The 26,670-nt window shown below is 41.2% G+C and overlaps 1 protein-coding gene across 2 annotated transcripts; it reads left to right on the plus strand.

Annotated features, from left to right (window-relative positions):
* The first annotated feature begins 5,669 nt into the window (after nt 1–5,669).
* On the plus strand, nt 5,670–24,974 carry pbk (PDZ binding kinase). 2 transcript variants are annotated; one of them, XM_080193330.1, is made up of 8 exons: nt 5,670–5,727; nt 7,403–7,514; nt 11,915–12,014; nt 13,142–13,284; nt 13,733–13,902; nt 17,893–18,022; nt 22,795–22,956; nt 24,653–24,974. In XM_080193330.1, the coding sequence occupies exons 2-8, from the start codon at nt 7,454–7,456 to the stop codon at nt 24,868–24,870; spliced, it is 984 nt and encodes a 327-aa protein (XP_080049456.1). In that variant the 5' UTR covers nt 5,670–5,727; nt 7,403–7,453; the 3' UTR covers nt 24,871–24,974. The 2 variants fall into 2 exon arrangements, with proteins under 2 accessions (XP_080049456.1, XP_080049457.1); XM_080193331.1 differs by having other exon boundaries at nt 5,691–5,755.
* The last annotated feature ends 1,696 nt before the right edge of the window (nt 24,975–26,670 follow it).

The raw sequence follows: 26,670 nt of genomic DNA on the forward strand, positions 1-26,670 counted from the left end.
TAGTCTGTTATGTGAGACCTTGTTGAAAGCCTTTTGAAAGTCTAAATAAACTACATCCATTGGTTCTTCTCGGTCAACTCTACTAGCTACATCCTCAAAGGACTAGTTACAAGAACTGTCATAAAAGAGTTTTCAATCTCCACTCACAAAACACCTTTAAAATGTTCTCTCATAGTAATACTTTCACTTATTGGTTAGCATTCCAAAATCAATTCCGGCCAGTGTGGGTTCCTTCTAGATGCTTCAGTTTCCTCTAACAGTCGAAAGATATGCAGGTTAGATTGATTGGCTTTGCTAAATTGCCCCTTAGTGTGCCACAATGTGTGGATAAGGGGAACTTGCAGAAGTTATTTCCTCTGGTTGGGTTGGATTGGGGTCAGTCTAAAAAATAGAGTCAAATTTTCCAGGATTGAAATTATGAAAAACTTTGTCACAAAAAGGGTGGTAAAAGCTGATGTTAGGTCAATAGTTAATTTCAATACTGATTGATAAGTTTCTGACAACCAGAAGTCTTAAAGGACTTTCATGGGATGTGGTTATCACTGGCTAGGCCAGCATTTATGCCCATCCCTAACTGACTTTGGGAAAGTGGAGGTGAGCTCAGTTGGCCAGATGGCTGGTTAGTGATGCAGACCAACACCAATAGCGTGGGTTCAATTCCTATATTGGCTAAAGGTATTCATAAAGGCCTTGTCTTCTCAATCTTACCCCTCACCTGAAGTGTGGTGACCCTCAGGTTAAATCACCACCGGTCAGCTCTCTCTCAAAAAGGAAAGCAGCCTATTATCTTCTGGGACAGGGGCACCATTTCATTTCATTTCTTTATCCTCATCTTCTTCTTTATCTCTCTCTGCAGCAATTAGATATTTTAAACTTGATTTTTAGCTAATCTAGAATGCTTTAAAATTAAACTATGAGTGGGATGAGAGGACTTCAGTTCAAACTAATCAATGCTAATTCTAAGATTAGTATCAGGTGTCTCTGTACATAGATTGATCAATAAATCAGCCGTATTTTAAAAATATTCATTCACAGAATTTGAGAATCTCTGAGAAGGCCAGCATTTGTCGCTCCTTCCTAATTGCCATTCAGAAAGTGGTGGGTGAATAGATTACAGGAGTCCTTGCAGGCAGTGCTGTTTCCACGTGTTTGCTGCTGTTGTCCTTCCAGATGGTAGAGATCGCATGTTTGGAACGTTCTGTCAAAGGAGCTTTGCTGAGTCGCTGCACAGGATCTTGTAGATGGTACTATGCTGCCACTTTGCATTGGTAGTGGAGAGAGTGAATGATTAAGGTGGTGGATGAGATGCCAAACAAGTAGGCTGCTGTGTTTTGAATTGTGTTGAGCTTTTTGAATGTCATTGGAGCTGCACTCAGCCAGGCAATTTTATATTTTATCATATCTTGACTTGACTTTAGAGATGATAGACAGGCTTTACAAAGTCAGAAGAACATGATAACATCAGAAATAAGATTAGGTATAGACAATCTGGCCCCTCAAGTCTGCCATGCTATTCAATAAATTCATGGCTAATATGATTGTGACCTGAACTCCATTTTCCAGTCTACCCCCAATGCTGTTAACTCTCTTGTTGATCAAAAATTTAACTCATCCTTGAATATAATCAATAACTTAGGCTTCCATGCTCTCCAGGTAGAGAATTCCAAAGATGACTGGTTTTAACTACCAACTAGTGTTTTTGTGATTGGTGTACAAGTATACTCTCTGTAATGCAGCATTCTTAAGTCTTTCTCTATTTAAATCATATTCTGCTTTTCCAATTTTCCAACCGAAGTGGACAACCTCATATTTTCCACATTGTATCCCATTTGCCAATTTTTTTCCCATTCACTTAACCTATGTAAGTCACTTTGTCCTCCTCATAACTCACTTTCCTACCTATATAAAATACTGATTCGTCTTCATCGGGAGTATTGTGCCCTGTTTTGGGCACCAGTTTAGAAAGAGTGCAAAGGCATTAAAGAGGGCGCTGAAAAGACACAAGGGAATGGTTCCAGTGATGAGGAACTTCAGTTATGTAGAAAGATTAGAGAAATTGGAACTTTTTTCCTTAAAGAAGGTTAAGATTTGTCAGAGGCATTCAAAATCACAAGGGGTCTGGGCAGAATAGATAGGGAGAAACTGTTTCTGTTGTGGAAGGATCAAGGACCAGAGGGCACAGGTTTAAGGGAACTGTCAAAAGAAATAATGGAGACATGTGGAAAACTGTTTTCATGCAATGCATGTTTAGGACCTGGAATGCATATTCTGAGATTGTGGTGGAGGCAGCTTTAATTGAATCTTTCAATTGGGAATTGCAGTATTATTTGAAAATGAAAAATTTGCAGGAATACAGGAAAAAGGAGGTTGTGGAATGGCATTTGGTGAATTGTTCCTTCAAGGGGCCAACATGGATATAATGGGCTGAATGACTTCCTTCTGTGCTGTAACCATGTAATGATTTTATCTTTGTGTTAGAAAATTTGGCTCTACGGATTGCAAATAGGTAATGCTTGAGCACTAATCCTGTAGCATCCCACTACTTACAGTGTGTGAGTTTGAAAATGACCCATTTATCTACACTCTCTATTTCCTTCTGGTTATCCAATCATCTATCCATGCCAATTCTACACCAAGATCTCATCTACTGTAGTAACCTCCTCTATGGAACCTTATTGAATGCCGATTGGAAATTCAAATACTCTACACCTAGTGGTTCCCCTTTATTCACACCTGCTTGTATAAACTTTAATTAATTTATCAAACATGATTTTCCTTTCATAAAACCATGTTGACTCTACCTGATTATTCAGGAAACTACTGCTTCCTTAATAGTGGATTCCAGCAATTTTCCAATGACAGATGTTAGGCTAACTGCCCTATATATTCCTACTTTCTTTTTTTAATTCATTCATGGGGCATAAGCATTGTTGGCTGACCAGCATTCATTGCCCATTCCTAGTTGCCCATGAGAAGGTAGCGGTGAGTTGCCTTACATAAGAACACAAGAAATAGGAGCAGGAGTAGGCCATCCAGCCCCTCAAGCCTGCTCCGCCATTCAATAAGATCATGGTTGATCTGATAGTGGATTCAGTTCCACTTACCCGCCTGCTCCTCATAACCCTTAATCCCCTTATTGGTTAAAAATCTATCTGCCTGTGACATAAATACATTTAACGAGGTAGCCTCTACTGCTTCATTGGGCAAAGAATTCCAAAGATTCACTACCGTCCGGGAGAAGAAGTTCCTCCTCAGCTATGTTCTAAATTTACTCCCCTGTATTTTGAGGCTATGTCCCCTAGTTCTTGTTTCCATTGTAAGTGGAAATAACCACGTTGCTTCTACCCTGTCTAGTCCCTTCATTATCTTATATGTCTCTATAAGATCTCCCCTCAACCTTCTAAACTTCAATGAGTACAGGCCCAATCTACTCAATCTCTCCTCATAAACTAACCCCCTCATCTCCAGAATCAACCTGGTGAACCTTCTCTGCACCCCTTCCAAAGCTAATATATCCTTTCTTAAATAAGGGGACTAAATTATACACAGTACTCTAGGTGTGGCCTCACCAGTACCCTGTACAATTGCAGCACGACCTCCCTGCTTTTATACTCCATCCCGCTCGCAATAAAGGTCAACATTCCATTTGCCTTCTTGATTACCTGCTGCACCTGCTGCAAACTGAGTTTTTGTGATTCATGCACAAGAACCCCCAGGTCCCGCTGCACAGTAGTATGTTGTAATTTTTTGCCGTTTAAATAATAGTCCATTTTACTATTTTTCCTTCCAAAGTGGATAACCTTATGCTTATACTCCATCTGCCAGATCCTTGCCCAAAGTGTGAAAAGGACACTTAAAGTCTGCAGAGGGATATAGACAGTTTAAGTGAGTGGGCAAGGGTCTCGTAGATGGAGTGCAATGTTGGTAAATGTGAGGTCATTCATTTTGGTAGGAATAACAGCAAATTGGACTATTACTTAAATAGTAAAAAATTGCAGCATGCTGCTGTGCAGAGGAACTTGGGTGTCCTTGTGCATGAAATGCAAAAAGTTGGTTTGTAGGTGCAGTAAGTAATTAAGAAGGCAAATGGTATTTTGTCCTTCATTGCTAGAGGGATGGAGTTTAAAAACAGGAAGGTTATGCTGCAGCTGTATAAAGTGCTGGTGAGGCCACATCTGGAGTATTTGGTTTTGGTCTCCTTACTTGAGAAAGGATGTACTGGCACTGGAGGGGGTGCAGAGGAGATTCAGTAAGTTGATTTCAGAGTTGAGAGGGTTGGCTTATGAGGAGGGATTGAATAGATTGGGACTATACTCATTGGAATTTAGAAGAATCTTATAGAAACATATAAAATTATGAAGGGGATAGGATGAAACTAGAACTGGGGGCATAGCCTCAAAACAAAGGGGAGCAGATTTAGGAATGAGATGAGGAACCTCTTCACCTAAAGGGTTGTGAATCTGTGGAATTTCCTGCCCAGTGAAGCAGTTGAGGCTGCTTCGTTCAATGTTTTTAAAGCAAAGATAGATAGATTTTTGAACAGTAAAGGAATTAAGGATTGTTGTGAGCGGGTGGGTAAGTGAGCTGAGTCCACGAAAAGATCAGACGTGATCTTATTGAATGGCTAAATTGTCCCTTAGTGTCCCAAGATGTTAAAGTTAAGGGAATTAGTGGGGTAAATATGTGGGAATAGGACCTGGGTGGGATGTTCTGTCAGGGTGGGTTGGTTGATGTGGATCTGATGGGCCAAGTGGCCACTTTCTGCACTGTGGGGATTCTATGATTCAGAAAGCCCACCAACACCTCTACTTTCTAAGAAAACTAAGGAAACTGGGCACGTCAGCTACGACTCTCACCAATTTTTACAGATGCACCATCAAAAGCATTCTTTCTGGTTGTATCACAGTTTGGAATGGCTTCTGCTCTGCCCAAGAAACTACAAAAGTTTGTGAATGAAGCCCAGTCCTTTATGCAAACCAGCCGCCCATCCATTGACTCTATGCTTCCTGCTGCCTCGGAAAAGCAGCCAGCATAATTAAGGACCTCAAGCACCCCGGACCTACTCTCTTCCACTTTCTTCTGTCAGGAAAAAGACACAAAAGTCTGAGGTCACGTACCAAGCCACTCACTCTCTCCTTTCCTTCCCTATGAACAATATGTTTTGTCTGTATAGCGTGCAAGAAACAACACTTTTCACTGTATACCAACACACGTGATAATAATAAATCAAAATCATGCAGGGAATCACCAACAATCAATGATGTTTTCTCCAAAAGAGAATTTTTTAAAAATTTTAAGATTGGAAAATCTGTAAGGAGAGAAAAGAGCTGACATTTCGAGTCTAGATACTCAGGTGCCAGACCTGCTGAGATTTTCCAGCATTTTCTCTTTTGGTTTCAGATTCCAGCACGCACTGTAATTCGCTTTTATATAATGTTTATTCCTCTGATTTGTGAGCATCAGGCTCTACAATGAAAAACTGCCAACTGAAATCTGATGCACCAACATCACTCCCACACCCACACCCATTCCCATACCCACATCCACTCCCATACCCCTACACACACTCCCATGCCCATTCCCACATCTGCCCTTCTCTCCCAGCCTTTCTGAAATTGAAGCGTCCCCAGTTATGCGCATGCGCATCCTCCCTCCTTCCCCCAATTATCCCATGGTGCACTGGAAATTTCAAATAAACAGACTGAGCGCGAGAAGCGGCTGGAGCCGGTGAGAGAGACAAAGCGCGAGGGAGGGAGTAACGGCCCATGGGTAACCTGGGGGAGGGAGGCGGACGGCCCACCCATCAGTTACCCGTAGGGAGGAGCGAGATGGCCCATCGGTTACCGGCGGGCGGGGCGTGGTAACGGCCCATCGGTTATCGGGGGGAGCGGTAACGGCGCTTTGTTTACTAGGGAAGGGGGCGGGTGGGTAATGGCCCATCGTTCACTGAGGAGGGGGTTGATGACCCATTGGTTCCCAGGGAGGAGGTAAAAGCTCATCACTTACTGGGGGAAGGGGGTAATGGTCCATTGGTTGTGGGCAGAGAGGGGGTTAACAGGCGGGTAATGGGGGGAATACCGCTGACAGTCTCAGTACTTCTGGTGGAGTCTAACAACAACATAAATTAATTACAAAGTCGCATTAGTTTTGTTTTGTAACTACCCACTACTTTTTAGTGAGTTTTCTGCATGGGCTTCTGAATCTCTTCCTGCATAGATTTTGGCTTCCCACCGTTCAGAAAAAGACTCAGAGTCTTAGATCTTTGCTGGGTCCCAGCCTCTCCCTTACGTTGAATTTCATGAATCCACCATAATTTTGCCCACTTTGACCCCTCTCAGAACTTCACGGGTAAGCATTTGCAGGGCAGTTGTCCAGAAATGCAAACTTCCTTTGTATAATTGCCCTGTACTGAGAACCATCTAAAAATGTGATTTAAGTCGCAAACTTTGGATAGTTCAGACAGGGTTGCACAAATAGCCACTGCGAAAAGTAAGTAAATGTAAGAATATCTGCTTTAGGCTGGAGAGGAACTCTTAATGGGAGGGGGAGGATAGTCTTATCTATGTTCAGCATGGTAGCAACATGTTAGCACTGCTAACTCAGTGCCAGGGCCCCAGGTTTAATTCAACCTTGATTGACTGTGTGGAGTTTACGCATTAAACCATGTCTGCGTAGGATTCCTCCAGGTACGCTGGTTTCCTCCAACAGTCTAAAGGTGTGTAGGTTAGGTGGATTGGCTATGCTAAATTGTCCCTAGTGCCAGGGGGATTAGCAGGGTAAATATATGGGGTCATGGGGATGAGGCCTGGGTGGGATAATTGTTGGTACAGACTTGATGGGCCGAATAGCTGCCTCCTGCACTGCAGGATTCTATGATTCAATGAAAAGTCTGGAAGAATTAAACATAGGCACGGAAGTATTTTAAGTTATTGGCCATGAGTGTATTTGGATACTGATTGATACTCCGAGTGCTCCCAGTTTTGTTTAGTAATTAATAACATATCTTTCAATAAACCCCACTTTCCTGTCTACCCCTCAAACCACATGACTCCTTTGTAAGTCAAAAATCTACCAATCTCAGCCTTGTATGTAATGGTGCAGCCTCTAACTGTTCTCTAGGCTGGATAATTCCAAAAAATAACGGATGTGAAAGAAACTCCTTGTTTCCATTTTATTTTGCAATCCTGTAAGCCCGTTGGCCCCATCATTCATCAAGACTTCAGGTGCCTTGTTGCTTTCCTGTTTTCAGATTACAAAAGGTAAAAAGAAGCAGAGGTGGAGAGTGCAGTAACAAATCTCAGCAGCATACCGAGTTCAGCAGATTCTGGGTTGCCATTAGAAACTTCAAACATTGACCAACAAACAGCCTTCTAAATTGTTACTAATGCTTTTCTCTTTGCAGTTTTTGAAAGGCATACTTTCTTGGTGAAGTCTTTAGTTTGAAATACAAAATATGGATGGAGCTTGCCCTTTCAAATCTCCTTGCCAGAAGGAAAACAAAAAGAAACAATTAGGTAAGTACAACTGACTACCAGAAGTGTTTACTGTGAAACAAATTTTCTCTCTGGTTCTGGAGACTTTCTGAGTAGAAAAAAATTGACAAAACCATGTAAATCTTCTGTCTTGAAATTGTGTCACTGTGGCTGAGAGTTTCATTCTGCAATTTGAGCACAAAAACCTAAGCCAACAGTCAGTGCTGCATCATTGGTGGTGCCAAGTTTTGGATGGGTTGCTTAAGCAATGTCCCATCTGCCCTCTTGGATGTGGAAGGTCTCTGTTTTAAAGAGAAGCAAGGAGGTTAACCATGCTGTAGTAGCTAATATTCACCCTCAATATCATAAAATATTATCTGATCACATTGCTATTTGTGGGAGCAAATTGGCTATTGCATGGTGATCACACATGAGAACAGCCAGTGGGTGCTAAAGTGAACTGAAGTTGTGAAAGATGTTACATAAATGCAAGATTTTTCTTTTTATAACAGTAATTTTTGAGTTCCAAATTTGAGAAAATCATTCAAGGGATGTGGACTTCACTGGCTAGACTAGCATTTATTGCCTATCCCTAAATGCCTTTGAGAGGAAGTGGTGGTGAGCTGCTTTCTTGAACCATTCCAGTATGGTGCAGGGTACACCAACTGTGCTATTAGGGAGGGAGTTCTCGGATCTTAATGCTTACAGAGAAATGACATATTTCCTGGTCAAGATGGTGAGTGGCTTGGAGAGGAATTTCCCAGGTGGTAGTGCTCCTATGTATCTTTATCCTTCTATATGGTAGTCGTGGGTTTGGAAGGTGCTCTCTAAAGCACCTCGGTGAGTAATTGTATTACATCTTGTAGATGGTACACACTGCTGCTACTGTGTCGGTGGTGGATGGACTGAATTTTTGTGGATTGGATGCCAATCAAGTGGGCTGCTTTGTGCTGGATGCTACGCTCATCCAGGCAAGGAGAGAGTATTCCAGCACACTTGTGAATTATGCCTTGTAAATTGTGGACAGGCTCTGGGGTGTCTGGAGGTGAGTTACTTGCCACAGGATTGTCTTTTGAGGATAGGTTCGAGAGGTTATGTTTGTGTCCACTAGAGTTTAGATGAGTAAGAGGTGACTTGATGTTCACATATGTTTGAATAATGTTATATATTTGAATAATTTTAATATACTTTGATATTCTGCAGGGTGTTAATGGAGTGGATTTGGGATATTTCCTCTTGTGGGAGAATCTAGAACTAGGGATCCTTGTTTAAAAATAAGTGGTTGCTCATATGTTCTTATGTTCTTAGATAAAAATTTATTTTGCTGAGGGTCTTCCTCAAATGGCAGTGGAAGCAGTCTTCGAATATTTTTGAGGCTGAACTAGATAGATTCTTGATTAATAAGTGGTGAAAGGTTACCAGGGATTGGTAAGATTGTGGGGTTGTAGTTACAAACAGATCAGCCATTATTTTGTTGAATGGCAGAGCAGGCTGTAGGAGCCAAATGGCTCACTCCTAATTCACATTTCTATGCATGTTTCCTCTGACCTGTGTTTATATGGCTAGTCCAGTTGAGTTACTGGTCAATGGTAATGGCGTGATGTTGATAGTGGGATATTCAGGGATGGTAATGCCATTGAATGTCAAGGGGCGATGGTTAGAATTTTTCTTGTCAGCCCAAGCCTGGATATTGTCTAGGTCTTGCTGCATTTGGACACTAATTGTTTCTGTATCTGGGAATCAGAAAGGGTGCTGAAAATTATGCAATTATCAATATTCCCAATTTTGAAATTCAGTGGAAGGAGCGCCATCGATGAAGCAGCTGTACATGGTTGGGCCATCACACCACCCTGAAAAATTGCTGCAGTGATGTCATAAGAACATAAGAAATAGGAGCAGGAGTAGGCCATCCAGCCCTTCGAGCCTGCCCCGCCATTCAATAAGATCATGGCTGATCTGTCGCTGCTCAGTTCCACTTTCCCGCCCTCTCCCCATAACCCTTAATCCCCTCTCCTATCAAAAACCCATCAACCCGCGTCTTAAAAATATTTAGCGAGGCAGCCTCCACCACTTCAACGGGCAGAGAATTCCAGAGATTCACCACCCTTTGAGTGAAGAAGTTCCTCCTCAACTCCGTTCTAAACCGCCCCCCTTTTATCTTGAGGCTGTGTCCCCTAGTCCTATTGTCTTTTTTGAGTGGGAAGAGTCTTTCCACCTCTATCCTATCCATCCCATTCATCATCTTATACGTCTCAATGAGATCTCCTCTCATTCTTCTAAACTCTAACGAGTACAAGCCCAGTTTATTCAGCCTCTCCTCATAGCTCAACCCCCTCAACTCCGGTATCAGCCTAGTAAACCTCCTCTGCACTCCCTCCAAGGCCAAAATATCTTTGCGCAGGTGCGGCACCCAAAAATGCACACAGTACTCCAGTTGCGGCCTCACCAATGCCCTATACAGCTGCAGCAAGACCTCCCTACTTTTATATTCAATCCCCTTCGCTATGAAGGCCAGCATCCCATTCGCCTTCCTGACCATCTGCTGCACCTGCAAGCTGGGTTTTTGCGACTCATGCACAAGGACCCCGAGGTCCCTCTGCACCGTCGCCTGCTGCAGTTTTTCGCCTCGTAAGTAATAGTCCTTCCTACCATTTTTCCTACCAAAGTGGACCACCTCACACTTGCCAACATTAAATTCCATTTGCCATTTTCTGGCCCATTCGCCCAGCCTATCTAGATCCTTCTGCAGACTCTCCACACCCTCCGCACAATTTGCCGTTCCCCCAATCTTGGTGTCATCAGCAAATTTCGACACTCTACACTCGGTTCCCTCCTCCAGATCATCTATATAAATGGTAAAAAGCTGAGGTCCCAGCACCGACCCCTGGGGCACTCCACTAGTCACCATCCGCCAATCCGAATAGCACCCGTTGACCCCCACTCTCTGCCTCCTATTTGACAACCAATCCTCTATCCACGCTAACACCCTACCCCCAACTCCATGTCCCTCGACCTTCTGCAATAACCTCTTGTGAGGCACTTTGTCAAACGCTTTCTGAAAATCTAGAAAGACCACATCCACCGGCTCTCCTCTATCCACCGCCCTAGACACATCCTCATAGAACTCCAGTAAATTTGTCAGACACGACTTCCCTTTAATGAAACCGTGCTGCGTCTGCTCTATCAAGCAATTCCCTTCAAGATGCCTTGCAATTTCCTCCTTAATGACAGATTCTAACATTTTACCTACCACAGATGTTAAACTAACCGGCCTATAATTCCCCGCCTTTTGCCTGGCACCCTTCTTAAACAACGGCGTAACATTAGCCGTTTTCCAATCATCCGGCACTTCCCCGGAATCCAGCGACGTTTGGAAAATAACCACCAAGGCATCCACTATCACCTCCGCCATTTCTTTCAGAACCCTCGGATGCATTCCATCCGGTCCTGGGGACTTGTCCACAATCAGCCCCTCCAGTCTGTCGAGCACCGCCTTTCTAGTAACAGTAATGTCATTAAGACCCTCCAGTCCTACCACCTTTCTATGTCCTGGAGCTAAGATGACTGACATCTAACAACTATATTCTTTTGTGCCATGTGTGACTTCATTCAGTGGAGAGTTTTCTCCCTGATTCCCATTGACCCCAGTTTTGCTACAGCTCCTTCATCTCACACTTGGCCAAATGTCTCACAACACCACGTTACTTACCTGATGAAGGAACAGTGCTTTGAAAGCTTGTGCTACCAAATAAACATGTTGTCTTTAACCTGATGGTGTGAGACTTCTTAATGCGCCTACCCTAGTGCAACACCAGCATCTCCACATCTTGGCCAAATGTGACCTTGATGCCAAGGCAGTCACTCTCAGCTCACAAACCTGAGCAAGTTTTAGTTTTTGCCCTAGTGTGGCTTAAGTCTGCTCTTGTGTTTAAACACAGTAAAGAGTCTGACAACACCAGGTTTTAGTCCAACCGATTTATTTGATAATACTCACAAGCTTTCGAGGGGACTGCCTCTCCATTCACCTGACGAAGAGGTAGTCCCCTCGAAAGCTTGTGAGTATTATCAAATAAATCGGTTGGACTAAAACCTGGTGTTGTCAGACTTTTTACTGTGTTTACGCCAGTCCAACGCCGGCATTCCCACATCATGACTACTTGTGTTTAAAAACAGTTGCCTTATTAAGTAGAGAAATGTTTGTGATTATTTGTCATCTAGTGAATTGTTGTTTTCGGTGCAGTTATAGCACTGGCCATTAGTTCCAGAATCTATATCATACTACCGCTGCCACATTGTTTGTTGCAATAAAGTATTTTGTATGCAAGTAAAGGACTCTTGCAATTAAATCTGCCATTTTGGTGGTGTACTAATGCAGAATTAATTTGAGTATAAGGTACACACGGGAAGTACTGTTTTATAATCTAACTCCTAATTATTGGCAGGTTCTTGGAATGAGAATCATACAACTTTGATTCTTCCTGCTTCTCCCTTCATGAAGAAACTAGGCTATGGTACTGGAGTTAATGTTTACCTTATGAAAAGGTTAGTAATTGGAAAGTGTTTGGAAATCCTCTAAATTCAATTGAATGATTTTTTTCTGATTTCAGTCTCAAGCTTGTCCAGTGGAAGTTTATTCTTAGATGTTATGTAACTTACAATTTTACGATAGATTCGTACAACCTGGTTTCTTGTAGAGTCAAACTTGACCTTTGTAGATTTTCTGATCTTAAGAAGGGTTGTTTCTTAATATTTTTATACCCTTTCTTTGAGTTCTGTCACACGCATATGTTACATGAATATTGAATAGATTCCTCCTCTCTCAAGTTCCAAACTTGAGAAATTAGCTATCTTGGTTGTTTACTAGTCAATATTACAAATAGAACAGAATGACCTAAGCTATCTCACAGGTGGTGATACAGATTGGGTGCCCCCCAGTGGGATTTGCAAGCAAACACTGAATGCTATGCAAATAAAAACATTGGTGATAAAATATTTCTTATGTTTCAAAGAATGGCAGCATCTATATGTTATTGTTCAAGCCTTAATTTCTCACTTCATGCGAGTGGTCCATTCTTCAAAGTTTTGGATTTTATGCGTCATGATCCATATAGTACATTTGATATAATCACTACAGGGAAGAATTGTCATGTCAAACAAAACACTATAGATGGGTTGTGGGGGTTAAAATAATTTATGGTGCCTTTCAGTAAAGCTTCCAACGTAAACATTACAAAATAGCACTATTGATAATATCTCAGTGGTGATTTTTTAAAAATATATGCTTAACGCTTTGATCCCAATCTTGGTACAGGATTGCCAACCCATATCAAATAGAGCCCATCCACTTGCCTAGACCCCTTTGTGTATTATCATTCTCTCATTATTTATGTGGCCACATGCTTGTTGTCCTTTGCAAATTTTATCCTTTTCCACTTTGTTTAATGATTAGCTGAAACGAGGAATTCTGACCCTTGCAAAATATTACCAGTTGTTGTACTCTGTTATGGAGCATTGTTTGTTGATCATAATCCATTTTCTATAAATATTGTGAAGAAACAAAATTTGTCCCTGGAAAACTTCCAGTATTGTGGCTGAACTGGAGTAAGATTTGGAACGTAAGATTGTGGTATTTGTGGTCATATTGCTTTCAAAAACTATTTTGTGTTTAGATCCCCTACAGGTAAATCATGTTCTCCATGGGCTGTGAAAAAGATTAATGCTAAGTGTAATGTGAGACAGCAAAGTGTTTATCTGAAGCGACTTCAGGAAGAAGCCAAACGCCTGAAAGATATTGAGCATCCAAACATTGTTGGTAGGTATGTTTATTGTTGAATAATCAGGAAAAGGACATTTTGAGCTTGAGTAAATGGTTTACTCAAACTGAACGTTTATTCACTAGCATTGATATTGTAAAAGGTTTCTTGCAAATATACCCTCATAACTATTACTTAATCTGTGGGATTTTGCTGGCCAATGCATTTGCCAACGTGATGGTAACTGCACATGAAAAATATAATGAATGTGGTACCTTTTCAATGTTCTAACTGCTAAATGAATTCAGACAATAGTCCTTTCTGGTACCTTGTGAATGAACATTTCCATGCCTCATTTTTAAACATCTTTTTATCTGCATTATAGCGAAAGAACTATTACACATAGTGAATTGTAGATATAAACTTTGTAGTTTCATCTTTTATAAATTTTATGACACTTCTAACAGCTTTCATCTCTTTATATTTTCTCTGGAAATTTGTCCACAGGATACAGAGCTTTTGCTAAAACGAATGATGGAACTCCATGTCTGGCTATGGAGTTTGGAGGAGAAAAGTCTCTGAATGATCTGATTGAAGAAAGGAGTGAAAATGGCAAAGGACCTTTTCCTGCCTCTACCATCCTTAAAGTAGCTTTGCATGTGGCTAATGGATTGAAGGTAGTTTTTTTAAATATTCATTCATGTGATATGGGTGTTGGTGGCAAATGCCAGCATTTGTTTTCCCATCCCCAACTGTCCTGGAAATTTTTTAAAAATCTATTTGATTTGATTTATTATTGTCACATGCATTAACATACAGTGAAAAGTATTGTTTCATGCACGCTGTACTGACAAAACATACTGTTCATAGAGAAGGAAAGGAGAGAGTGCAGAGTGTAGTGTCACAGTCATAGCGAGGGTGTAGAGAAAGATCAACTTAATGCAAGGTAAGTTTGTTCAAAAGCAGCAGGGAAGAAGTGGTTCTTGAGTCAGTTGGTACGTGACCTCAGACTTTTGTATCTTTTTCCCGGGTGTGTGGGGTACTTAATTATGCTGGCTGCTTTGCCGAGGCAGCGGGAAGTGTAGACAGATTCAGTGGATGGGAGGCTGGTTTGCGTGATGGATTGGTTACTTTCTTGACCTTTTATAGTTCCTTGTGATCTTGGGCAGAGTAGGAGCATTCCAAGCTGTGATGCAACCAGAAAGAATGCTTTCTGTGGTGCATCTGTATAAGTTAGTGAGACTCATAGCTGACATGCCAAATTTCTTTAGTCTTCTAAGAAAGTAGAGGCTTTGGTAGGCTTTCTTAACTATAATGTTGACATTGAGGGACCTGGACAGGTTATTGGTGATCTAGACATCTAAAAACTTGAAGCTCTCAATCTTCTACTTCATCCCCATTGATGTAGACATAGGAATGTTCTATATGCTTCCTGAAGTCGATGACAATTTTCTTTGTTTTGTTGACACTGAGGGAGAGATTATTGTTTCTGCAGTAGTTCACCAGATTCTCGATCTCATTCCTGTACTCTGTCTCATCATTGTTTGAGATCTGACCCACTATGGTGGTGTTGTCAGCAAACACGAAAATTGAATTGAAGGGGAATTTGGCTACACAGTCGCAGTCATAATCAGTGAGGATAAATTGTCCCTGGAGGCAAAGGATTGGTAGCCAGAAAAGAGACAAGATACAGCACAAGGAACTGACAGGGTAGACAATGGGGCTATTTCCCCGGCTGAGAAATCTATCACGGGGGCACAATCTCCAGAGTAAAGAGTTGAATTTAGGACTGAGATGAGATATTTCTTCACTTGGAGTTGCAAATCTTTGGAATTCTCCACTTCAAACTGTTGTAGATACTATATATATACTGGGTAAGACTAGCACATGCTCAACAGCAAACAGCCATTATTGATCTAACTTTATGTCCACTTCTCCTGATAGATGGGACAATGTAACAACTTGCAACATACTAACAGCTGAGATAAACATTGGTATCACGAAGTCTGAGGACATGGGCTGCAGTTGGGGAAGCAAAGTTAACTGAACATGAGCCATGATTTCATTGAGCCTGTTGCATCATTCAATGAGCCATATGCGCTATGACTTCTATTACTTTTTCTTGTGAAAACATTCAGGCTATTGTGCATTTGCCAGCTCTTTGAAAGAGTTATGACATTAGCTTTTTGGATTTTGCACTCCCCTGACCTACTTCAAGTTTATTTTGCTATTCAATAAGATCATGCAATTTAACTTCATGTACTTGCCTTTCCCCCAATTCCCCCCGCATCCCTTAATTCCTTTGATCCCCTACTTTTACTCCAGAGCGCCGTAGTTTTCTTTCCTATTTGAGTATTTACGTAATTTCCTTTGGAAATTTACTTTTTAGTCTGCTTCCACCATCATTTTGGGCTGTACATTTCAGATTATGCCATTTCTCACTCATAACACCTATTCCTTAAATGTGTGTCTTCTGTTTATTGATCCTCTGCCACCAGCGACATTTTCTCCTCATTTTCTGTATCAAAAAAAACCATGGTTTTGAACACTTCCACTTAAATGAGTGCTTGCAGAACAACCCCAAAATAATTTTTTCATACTTCATACTATTCTGTTAAATCTCTGGGCTGGGATTCGCCCGAAAAAAATTCTAAGTGCTGAATTCATATAAAAACTAGAGTAACTCCCACTATTTTTTTGAGTGGGACTTTCAAAAGGAATCTCCCACACTCTTGAACACTGCAGAGTGCCCTAGCAAGATGCACATTGAAATGCTGGGGCTAGGGCTTATTCCCACTGAAGAGGCTGGCAACATAATGTCAAGTGTGTCACTGCATGTGCCATTCTGTCATAGCGGAGATCAGTGCATACCCAGTAGCCCCTATTGCTGGCCTCCTGATCACTGGGCAGCCCTGCAATGCTGCCTTTCTGACGCACACACACACACACACACACACACACAGCCCACCGCCACTGGTAGCCCTGACTTCCCCCATCAGGCTGATTTTCCCTCCATTTCAATGGCCAGCCAAAATGGCTGACCGCCCTCTCTCTGCCACTGATTCCAAATGCAGAGTGGCAGCGGGCCCGCCATCCTTGGGCAGTGCCATGGGACCAGGATGGCAATGCCCATGGAGCATCCCTTACCTCTGACCTCCTGGGGGGCCTTCATGACCTCCCTTACTCCAGCAGAGTCAGACTGCCAGCTCCCTGTTACTAGGGAGTTGTAAACCCCGCTGGAATGAACCCTCCTGGCGGGGGTTGAGTGGGCAAGGCAGGGTGCATGAGAATGAGGCTAGTGAGCCTGCAGATTTCAGTCGTGGGCCCATTAATGAGATTAAAATTTAGATTTAAATATATAAAGCAACTTCGCACTAATTGATGCTGCCGGAAATCCAGGGCCTGGAGACGCACGGAGGCCGTGGCTTCCAATAGGAAGCCCGTTAAATGGTCTTTGCTTCTCTCCCAGCCTCCTGCGCTGCAAGAATCACCTCTCTAATTTCTGAAGCCTTGACGTGTTTACTAAAATGTGGTTCCCTGAATTGGCCTGACTGCATTAAAATAATTTAATGTCAATTCCTAACTGAAGTCTTATCAGTGCGTTTTAACATAAAGCTGTAGCACATGTTCCTTCTTTTGTGCTCTACCTCTGTAAAGCCAAGGATCCCATATATTGCTTTGGCAGCCTTTTCAACTTGGCTTGCTGCCTTCAGTGGTTGGGTATGTGTTTCTGCCCCCCTTTAAAATTGTATCATTTATATTGCCTCTCCTCATGTTTCCTACTTAAATTAATCACTTCAAACTTCTCAGCATTAAGTTTCATCTAAGAACATAAGAAATAGGAGCAGGAGTAGGCCATCTAGCCCTTCGAGCCTGCCCCGCCATTCAATAAGATCATGGCTGATCTGTTGTGGCTCAGTTCCACATTCCCCCCCCTCTCCCCATAACCCTTAATCCCCTCTCTTATCAAAAACCCATCAACCCGCGTCTTTAAAATATTTAGCGAGGCAGCCTCCACCACTTCAACGGGCAGAGAATTCCAGAGATTCACCACCCTTTGAGTGAAGAAATTCCTCAACTCCGTTCTAAACCGCCCCCCTTTATCTTGAGGCTGTGCCCCCTAGTCCTACTGTCCTTTCTGAGCGGGAGGAGTCTCTCCACCTCTATCCTATCCATCCCATTCATCATCTTATATGTCTCAATGAGATCTCCCCTCATTCTTCTAAACTCTAATGAGTACAAGCCTAGTTTATTCAGCCTCTCCTCATAGCTCAACCCCCTCAACTCCGGTATCAGCCTAGTAAACCTCCTCTGCACTCCCTCCAAGGCCAAAATATCCTTGCGTAAGTGCGGTGACCAAAACTGCACACAGTACTCCAGCTGCGGCCTCACCAATGCCCTGTACAGCTGCAGCAAGACCTCCCTACTTTTATATTCAATCCCCCTCGCTATGATTGCATTTTCAAAATAACAATGGTGTTCCTGTTTAAGTAGGATACAAGTGAAATTGGAGCAGCTAGAACGGAGTGTTCTCAATTTGGGCCTGTTTTTATTGTCCCAGGAACATGTTGTTTAAATATTGGATTTTTTCACTGACAGTTGATTGCATTTTTGCAGAATTGTGACTTTTGAGAACTTAAATATTTATTTACTTTTGAAACTTCCAGTATCTGCACAATGAGAAAAATCTCTTGCATGGAGACATCAAATCTTGCAATATCGTCATTAAAGAAGATTTTGAGACCATTAAGATCTGTGATGTGGGTGTGTCACTGAAATTAGATGAGAACATGCAAGGTATGTTTGTTCTTGCAATTCATCAGGAGTCGTAGGCTATTGGTAAATGTGATATTGAGTAGTGGTAAACTTGAATGTGTTTTGCTATATTGCAAAATGTATATGTTTCCAAAATCTTTCTTAAAATTTATTCAGTTACATCTTTATTTATTCTCAATACAATTGCATATTTTATGAAACCATTGTATGTATGTATATACATTCGCACATATATTTAAACCATTTTAACTGTATGGTACTTGCAGGAGCAGTGCACTGATGTATTCAAACTGTCGTGTTTTTTATAGTGTGAAATTACTTTGTTTCCTTGGTGCATTACCAGTAATGACCAATGCATTATCTGAACAGTTTTTGGATTTGAGGAATTGGAGAAAACTCTCCACTTGTCTGAATTATACCTAGCACAAAGGAAAATGGTTATAGTTGTTGGAGATCAATCACCTCAGTCCCAGGACATTGTTACTGGAGTTCCTAGCTTCCTTAATCCAATCATCTTTAGTTGCTTCATCAATACCCTTTCCTGCAGCAAGAGGTCAGAAGTGGAGCTGGTCATTGAAGAATGTTTAGAACCATTCGAGACTTAGACATTGAAGCAGTCCAGGCTCCTAAGCAACAAGGTCTAGACAATATTCAGGTTTGGAAGTGACAGGTAACACAACACTTGAGCCAGGTAATGACCATCTCAAAACAAAAAGAATCTAACCATCTCCTCATGACATGCAATGGGCTTACCATCACTGAACCCCCCACTATCAAAATCGTGAGGAATGGACGGAGGTGGGGATGTTCAGTTGACCAGAAACAGAATTAGGCCAGTCTGCTGTAGCTACAAGAGCAGGTCAGAGGTTAGCAGTAAATAACTCGCCTCCTGATTCCCCAAAGCTTGTTGACCATCTATGAGGCACAAGTCAGGAATGTAATGGAATATTCTCCATTTGCCTGGATGACTGCACTCCCAACAACATTCAAGAAGCTCAACACTCCAGGACAAAGCAGCCCACTTAATTGGTAGCCCATTCAATACCTTAAACATTCACTCCATCCATCGATATACAGTGGCAGCAGTTTGCTACGTAAGGTACATAACTGATATTCCAAGCCCCACACTATGATTTGAAATTATACAGCTGTTCGTTCACTGTCACTGGGAAGTACTGTGGATGGATCCATCCCACTTAGACTGTGGCAAAGCAGCAGTTCACCACCATCTTCCCAAGGGCAATTAGCAATGGACTGGCTTTGCCAACAACATCTACATCTGTGAATAAATAAAAAAATTCTTAGCACTATTTACAATAAATTTTAAAAATTATTAATGGAAATTAAAAAGAAAAATTAGCTAATATGTTGTGGATTTCATGTTTAACATTAATTGCATTTGTCTGAAATTTTGAAGAATTTTTGAAAAAATTGCTATGTACGCAACCTTTCAATTTATTTTTCTTCGGTCTAAGAATAAAACCCTAGGGATCAATAAAAAAATTGTAGCGATTTGGCATCTTTTGTGAGTGTTAGTTATCAGCAGAATTCCTGTGCAGGATTTGTTTTGAACATGATTTTGCTCCACAGTTACCACTGGTTTCAAAATACATTGACTTGGTAGAAAGGAATGTTCAGACATCTGGTATTGTTTTAATTCTGTGGGTGTTTATTTTATTAGCTGGCCTAAAGACAAATGCATATCCAGTTGACAGTTCATCTAAAAGTGGCTATGTGCTAAAATGTTGTATTTACTCCAGCGTTACCATGAAAACACACTAAAAGAAGAAAAAGAGCACATGGCCTGTCAAAGTTCATTTTGGGGAAGACAATACTACAGTTCACTATTCACCAATTGGATAATTCAACTGTCTCTTAAATCTTTCCCAAGAGCTTTCTGTGCTTTACCCAAGGGTTTGTTCTACATTCTGATCGAGTGAATTATTGCGCCTGTGAAATTTGCATTTTCAAACCAAATGATTTTGATTTGCTTTTTGGTTTCCATGTCACAGATGTAAATTGGAAGTAAATTTGATTCCATCAAGACTAACATTCTTCCCAGTTTGACCTTTGTCTCTTCTTTAATCAGCATTTTTTCCCACCTAGTTCTTTCTTGCATTGCTGTAGCTTTACGTTTAATTAGGACTTTACCGTGTGAATTTTTGTCAAAGAATCCCTGGGAAGTTGCTCAGTTTGTATATTAATGTTCCATTTTTGTTCTGTGGTTTTGTTTCCTTTTGATATCTGTCTCAGGGCTGTTGGCATATCATTGCATGACTTGGATAAAGGATTATATGTAAAACATTAACTATTTCTCTTTCAGATAGAGCCATAGAGGTTTGCATCATGGAAACAGGCTCTTCGACCCAACTTGTTCATGCCACCCTTTCTTTAAACCCCAAAGCTAGTCCCAATTGCCCGCATTTGGCCTATATCCCTTTATACCCATCTAACTGTTTAAATGCTTTTTAAAAGACAAAATTGTACCCACCTCTGGCAGCTTGTTCCAGACACTCACCACCCTCTGTGTGAAAAAATTGCCCCTCTGGACACTTTTGTATCTCTCCCCTCTCAGCTTCAACTAATGCCCTCTAGTTTTAGACTCCCCTACCTTTGGGAAAAGATATTGACTATCTAGTTGATCTGTGCCCCTTATTATTTTATAGACCTCTATAAGATCACCCCTCAGCCTCCTATGTTCCAGAGGGAAAACGTCCCAGTCTATCCAGCCTTTCCTTATAACTCAATCCACCAAGTCCCAGTAGCATCCTAGTAAATCTTTTCTGCACTCCATTCTAGTTTAATAATATCTTTTCTGTAATAGGGTGACCAGAACTACACAGTATTCCAAGTGTGGCCTTACCAGTGTCTTGTACAACTTCAACAAGACATCCCAATTCCTGTATTCAGTGTTCTGACCAATGAAACCAAGCATGCTCAATGCCTTCTTCACCACTCTGTTCACCTGTGACTCCACTTCCAACGAGTTACGAACACGTACCCCTAGATCTCTTTGTTCTGTAACTCTGCCCAATGCCCTACCATTAACTGAGTAAGTCCCGCCCTGGTTCAGTCTACCAAAATGCATCATCGTGCATTTATCTAAATTAAACTCCATCTGCCATTCGTCAACCCACAGGCCTAATTGATCAACATCCCCTTGTAATTGGAGATAACTTTCTTCCCTGTCCACTATGCCATCAATCTTGGTGTCATTTGCAAACTTACTAACCATGCTTCCTATATTTTCATCCAAATCATGAATATAAATGACAAATAACAGTGGACCCAGCACTGAATCCTGAGGCACACTGTTGCTCACAGGCCTCCAGTTTGGAAAAAGCCCTCTACAAACACCCACTGGTTCTGTCATCAGGCCAATTTTGTATCCAGTTAGCTATCTCACTCTGGATCCTGTGAGATTTAACCTTATGCAACAACCTGCCATATGGTACCTTGTCAAAGGCCTTGCTAAACTCCATGTAGACAACATCAACTGCGCTATCCTCATCTACCTTATTGGTTACCCCTTCAAAAAACTCAGTCAAATTTGTGAGGCATGATTTTCCAGTCACAAAGCCATCCCTAATCAGTCCTTGTGTCTCTAAATACTTGTAGATCCTGTCTCAAAATACCTTCCAACAACTTACCCATCACAGATGTGAGGCTCACTGGCCTGTAGTTCACAGGCTTTTCTCTGCAGCCGTCTTTAAACAAAGGCACAACATTTGCCACCCTCCAATCTTCAGGCACCTCACTTGTGATTATTGATTATCCAAATATCTCTGCTAGGGCACCCACAATGTCCAGGGATACACTTCATCAGGTCCTGGGGATTTATCTACCTTGATGCACTTTTAAGACTTTCAGCACCTCCTTCTCTGTAATATGTACACTCCTTAAGACATCACTATTTATTTCCCCAAGTTCCCTAACATCTGTGCTTTTCTCAACAGTAAATACTGATTGAGAAATATTCATTTATGATCTCACCCATCACTTGTATCTAGCTGATCTATGCTCCTTTATTTTATAGACCTCTATAAGATCATCCCTCAATCTTCTACACTCTAGAGAAAAAAGTCCCAGTCTATCCAGCCTGTCCTTATAACTCAAACCATCAAGTCCCAATAGCATCCTAATAAATTTCTTCTCCACTCATTCTAGTTTAATAATGTCCTTTCTAAAATGGGATGACCAGAACTGTACACAGTATTCCAAGTGTGACCGTACCAATGTCCTTTACAACTTCAACAAGACGTCCCAACCACTGTATTCAATGTTCTGACCAATGAAACCAAGCATGCTGAATACCATCTTCACCAGTCTGTCCATCTGTGACTCCACTTGCAAGGAGCTATGAACCTGTGTCCCTAGATCTTTGTTTTGTAACTCTCCACCATTAACTGAGTAAGTCCTGCCCTGGTTTGATCTACCAAAATGCATTACCTCGCATTTATCTAAATTAAACTCCATCTGCCATTTGTCAGTCCACTGGCCCAGTTGATCAAGATCTCGTTGCAATCCGAGATAACCTTTTTCACTAGTCCACTATGCCATCAAACTTGCTGTCATCTCCAAACTTACTAACCATGCCTCCTGCTGGCTGACCTGTACCTTTCCACTGTTTCTTAAATTTCTGATGGTACGATGGTATCCAATTTTAGCTTTGACCTTTTAGGTACTGAGATTGGAATCTTGGGCATTATCTATTTAAATGCTATCCATTTCAACTTAGTCATTTATACAGTAATTGTCAATGTTCTGAGTATATTTTTATTATTCCTTTATAGTAAGTGATCCGACCGTGATATACATTGGGACTGAGCCTTGGAAACCAAAAGAGGCTCTGGAGGAAAATGGTGTAATTACAGACAAATCAGACATTTTTGCCTATGGCCTCACATTGTGGGAAATGATGACCCTTTCTATGCCTCATGTAAATATTTCTGAAGGTAAGCTAACAATTGTGCATTGCAGGTCTGCCTGGTTTTCCAAAGCAATGATTTGATTGTTTTAGCAAAAGGATCTAGGTAAATTAAACATGTCAAGTCTATGGTTTTCCATTTACTGATAAAAGTGAATAGACAGAAAATCAGACTGTGTATATTCTTTCCTGCAATCCATTACAGAATCACCACATCAATATCACATTGCTTCAGTTGTGTGACTATCGCTGTTGTATGTGATCCAGAAAATTGTACATTTAACTCCACTGAAATTGAACATTTAAGCTTTCTGATACTCTAGTGCAATACTGAGCGAATGATGCATTACATCAAGGCTTTGTCTGCCTAAGGTGCATGTTAATGGCACAGTTGTCCTGGCCAATATTCTACCTTCAACTAACCAACAACTGACAAACAAAATCAAACTTTTCGTTTGAGAATGATGATTAATTAAACAGTAGGAGGCGGGGTTCTTCTAACATTCCCATTGACGATGATGGAGTCCAAGTTTGGTGCAAAAAATAGTTGTGATACTGAGCAGATGATCTAAATCTACCTCCTCTTGAGATTTCCAGCATCATGGATGCCAGTCTTAGCCAATTTAATTCACATTATGTAATGAAACAACTGAACATAAGGGCCTTGGGGCTTATCAGCATCCTGGATATAGTACTTGAGACCTGTGCTCCAGAACTAACCACACCCTTACCCAAGTTGTTCTACTACAGCCAAAACACAGGCATCTACTCACAATGTTGAAAATTGCCCAGGTACGTTCTGTCCACAAACAACAGTAGTCATGATGTGGGTATGCCGGCGTTGGACTGGCGTAAACACAGTAAAAAGTCTGACAACACCAGGTTTTATTATCAAATAAATAGGTTGGACTAAAACCTGGTGTTGTCAGACTTTTTACTGCACAAACAACAGGACAGATGCATTCCAGCCAGTTATAATCGCATCAATCTACTCAATTATCAACCAAGTGTGTGTTTTTTCATCAGCCATCGGCAGCATGATGGCACAGTGGGTTAGCATTGCTGCCTCTCAACACCAGGGACCCAGGTTCGATTCTAAGCTTGGGTTACAGTCTGTGTGAAGTTTGCACATTCTACCTGTGTCTGTATGGGTTTCCTTCCACAATTCAAAGATGTGCAGGTTAGGTGGATTGGCTGTGCTAAATTGCCCTTTAGCGTCAGGGACTAGCTAGGGTGAATGTGTAGGGATAGGACTTGAGTGGGATTGTGGTCGGTGCAGACTCGATGGTTTGGTATAGCCTGCTTTTGCACTGTAGGATTCTATGATTCTCAGTGATTAAATGCATTGTTAACTCTATCAAGTGACACTGAGCAAAAGCCTGCTTACTGGTATCCAGTTTGGGTCCCAACTGGAACTTGGGTTCCAGTTCAACCAAATGTGGGCAAAAGAGCTGAATTCAAAAAGTTTAATATTGAGAATGGCTCTGAATACTTTAATTTTTTGAAAAATCACCTTTTACTGTCATTTCAAGATTAATTCAATTTTCTTTATATGGATTTTTTTTTCTATTGCATGAGCTTCTGTATGAATTAGAGGTTTAATCATAGGACATTTTGCTTATCTTTGACTGGTAGCTGAATATTGAAACTATTTGCCACAATCCAATTGGAAGATTCCTGACGTACTCTAAATAAATAGTTTCATTCTTGTATTTATGCTGTAGACTCTCTTGATAGTTTGGATGATGACGAAGACTGTTTTGATGAGGATGCTTATTATGCAGCTTTGGGAACAAGACCAGCACTCAACATGGAAGAACTAGATGATTCCTACAGCAAGGCAATTGAGCTGTTCTTTGTTTGTACAAATGAAGATCCTAAAAAACGTCCCTCTGCCGCACAGATAGTGGAGGAATTGGAGACAATAACCACAAAGAAATGAAGTTCATTGTATAATGTATTGTTCAACCTTTTTGATCTGTTTAATTTTTATGTACATTTTGTACTAAGCTAACCAGCTATTAAATTCTAATGTTTTCTTCAATATATATTTAGTTTGTAAGTGATTTGTAAAATGAGCATTGAGTTACATATCTATAGACTGTGACCTATTCAAGTAGTCCTTTCATTCCACAAATAGGTTCAAGCTGACTGAAGTACTCTATAGCATTTGGGCTTGTTAGCGCGAGTGGGTGAAACGACTACTATGGACTCAGGGTGAAGTCCAATAATGGCACAGCTTTATTTTCTTTTACGTCGACGGAGAAGCGCAGTCAGGACGTACAATCAGACTGTCCCAAAAGCGCTCTAACGATCCCTCGCAGAGGGCTATAGTTACACCTGAACTTTGCTGTACAGGTGTTTGTTTACAGTATTTAACCTTAGCCATCCTGTCTCGATGTTTTCAAGTGTTGGGGAAATTGTTTTAAATGTGTGCTAATCATTTTGTCTGATTGGTTATTAATGGTCTAGAATCTCTGGGGTTTGAACCATAGGTGTGTCATTGATCTCAAAAGAGGTTTGAGGGGCCAGGGATGTTTTCTTAGCCGTGGTAATTTTAGGTGTCTCCATGGGTTGTTTGACTGTTTTAGAAGTGCTGATTTTGATGGGGTGGGGATGCGTTTTTTAATTTAGTTCCTGTAGGTGCCATCCTGTCCAGCTTCCCTTGTGTGCTAGCCCTCATTTGCATTCTAAAAGCATGCTCTTGCCTGCTAGTCTGTGTCTGTTACTTTGTGATTTTTAGTGGAGGCTCTGAGTGTAACTTTAGTCTGCTTCCATTTTGTGTGCCCAATTTCATAAAGTTTGTTGTCCGATAACAGGCTTAGCTAGGATCGTATAGGACGACTTTTGTTGAGATGATGGCCAAATAACACCAAGCACAATATCTTAATATTGATTTTTAACTTTACTATTAAGTGTGTGATAAAACTTGAATAATATAAAGCAGAATCAATCAATCAATATCCTGTGATTTCAAGAGGGTTGGTTTCATTCTTAAGGTTTTTTCATGCAAGTTCAAAAATGAACCTGCATTAAGTTAAACATTACTGAAAGCCTCTTGGAGTTTCACAGTTTGTGAAGTATAAAACGCCAGGCTACAACCATTGCAGAGTGGTCTGGCTTCAACACAAGGTAATTTCTATTTAATATTTAAGGATTGTATGTCAGATCACAGAATCTGCAGGGCTACTACCCTTTAGGCACAATCTATTCTGCTTTCTTGGAGCCTTTAGCCCTCTTAATTACAGCACAAAAACCAGAATATTGCACAAGGGATTTGTTGCCAAAAAACACCCACCATAAATCAAGGTCAGCTTTCATCATCAATACTTGCCCTTGAGTTGTTACATTTAGAAGATAATGTTTGGCAACTTCTGAGCATAGCCACCCCATGTTAAGATCCAGCGATGATCCTGTAACAGTTAAATATTTTTATTTCGCAATGTGAAACTTATTGGCAAGAGGCATCTTTCACATCGTTTAAAAACCAACTGTCTTGCACAGCAAGATCCCATATGCATATTTGGATTTGGAAGATATTTTGGCCTTGGAGGGAGTGCAGAGGAGGTTTACTAGGCTGATACCGGAGTTGAGCTATGAGGAGAGGCTGAATAAACTAGGCTTGTACTCGTTAGAGTTTAGAAGAATGAGGGGAGATCTCATTGAGACGTATAAGATGATGAATGGGATGGATAGGATAGAGGTGGAGAGACTCTTCCCGCTCAAAAAAGACAGTAGGACT

Source organism: Carcharhinus amblyrhynchos, chromosome 7 (genome assembly GCF_965287045.1).
Source record: "Carcharhinus amblyrhynchos chromosome 7, sCarAmb.v2.hapA, whole genome shotgun sequence".
NCBI lineage: Eukaryota > Metazoa > Chordata > Chondrichthyes > Carcharhiniformes > Carcharhinidae > Carcharhinus > Carcharhinus amblyrhynchos.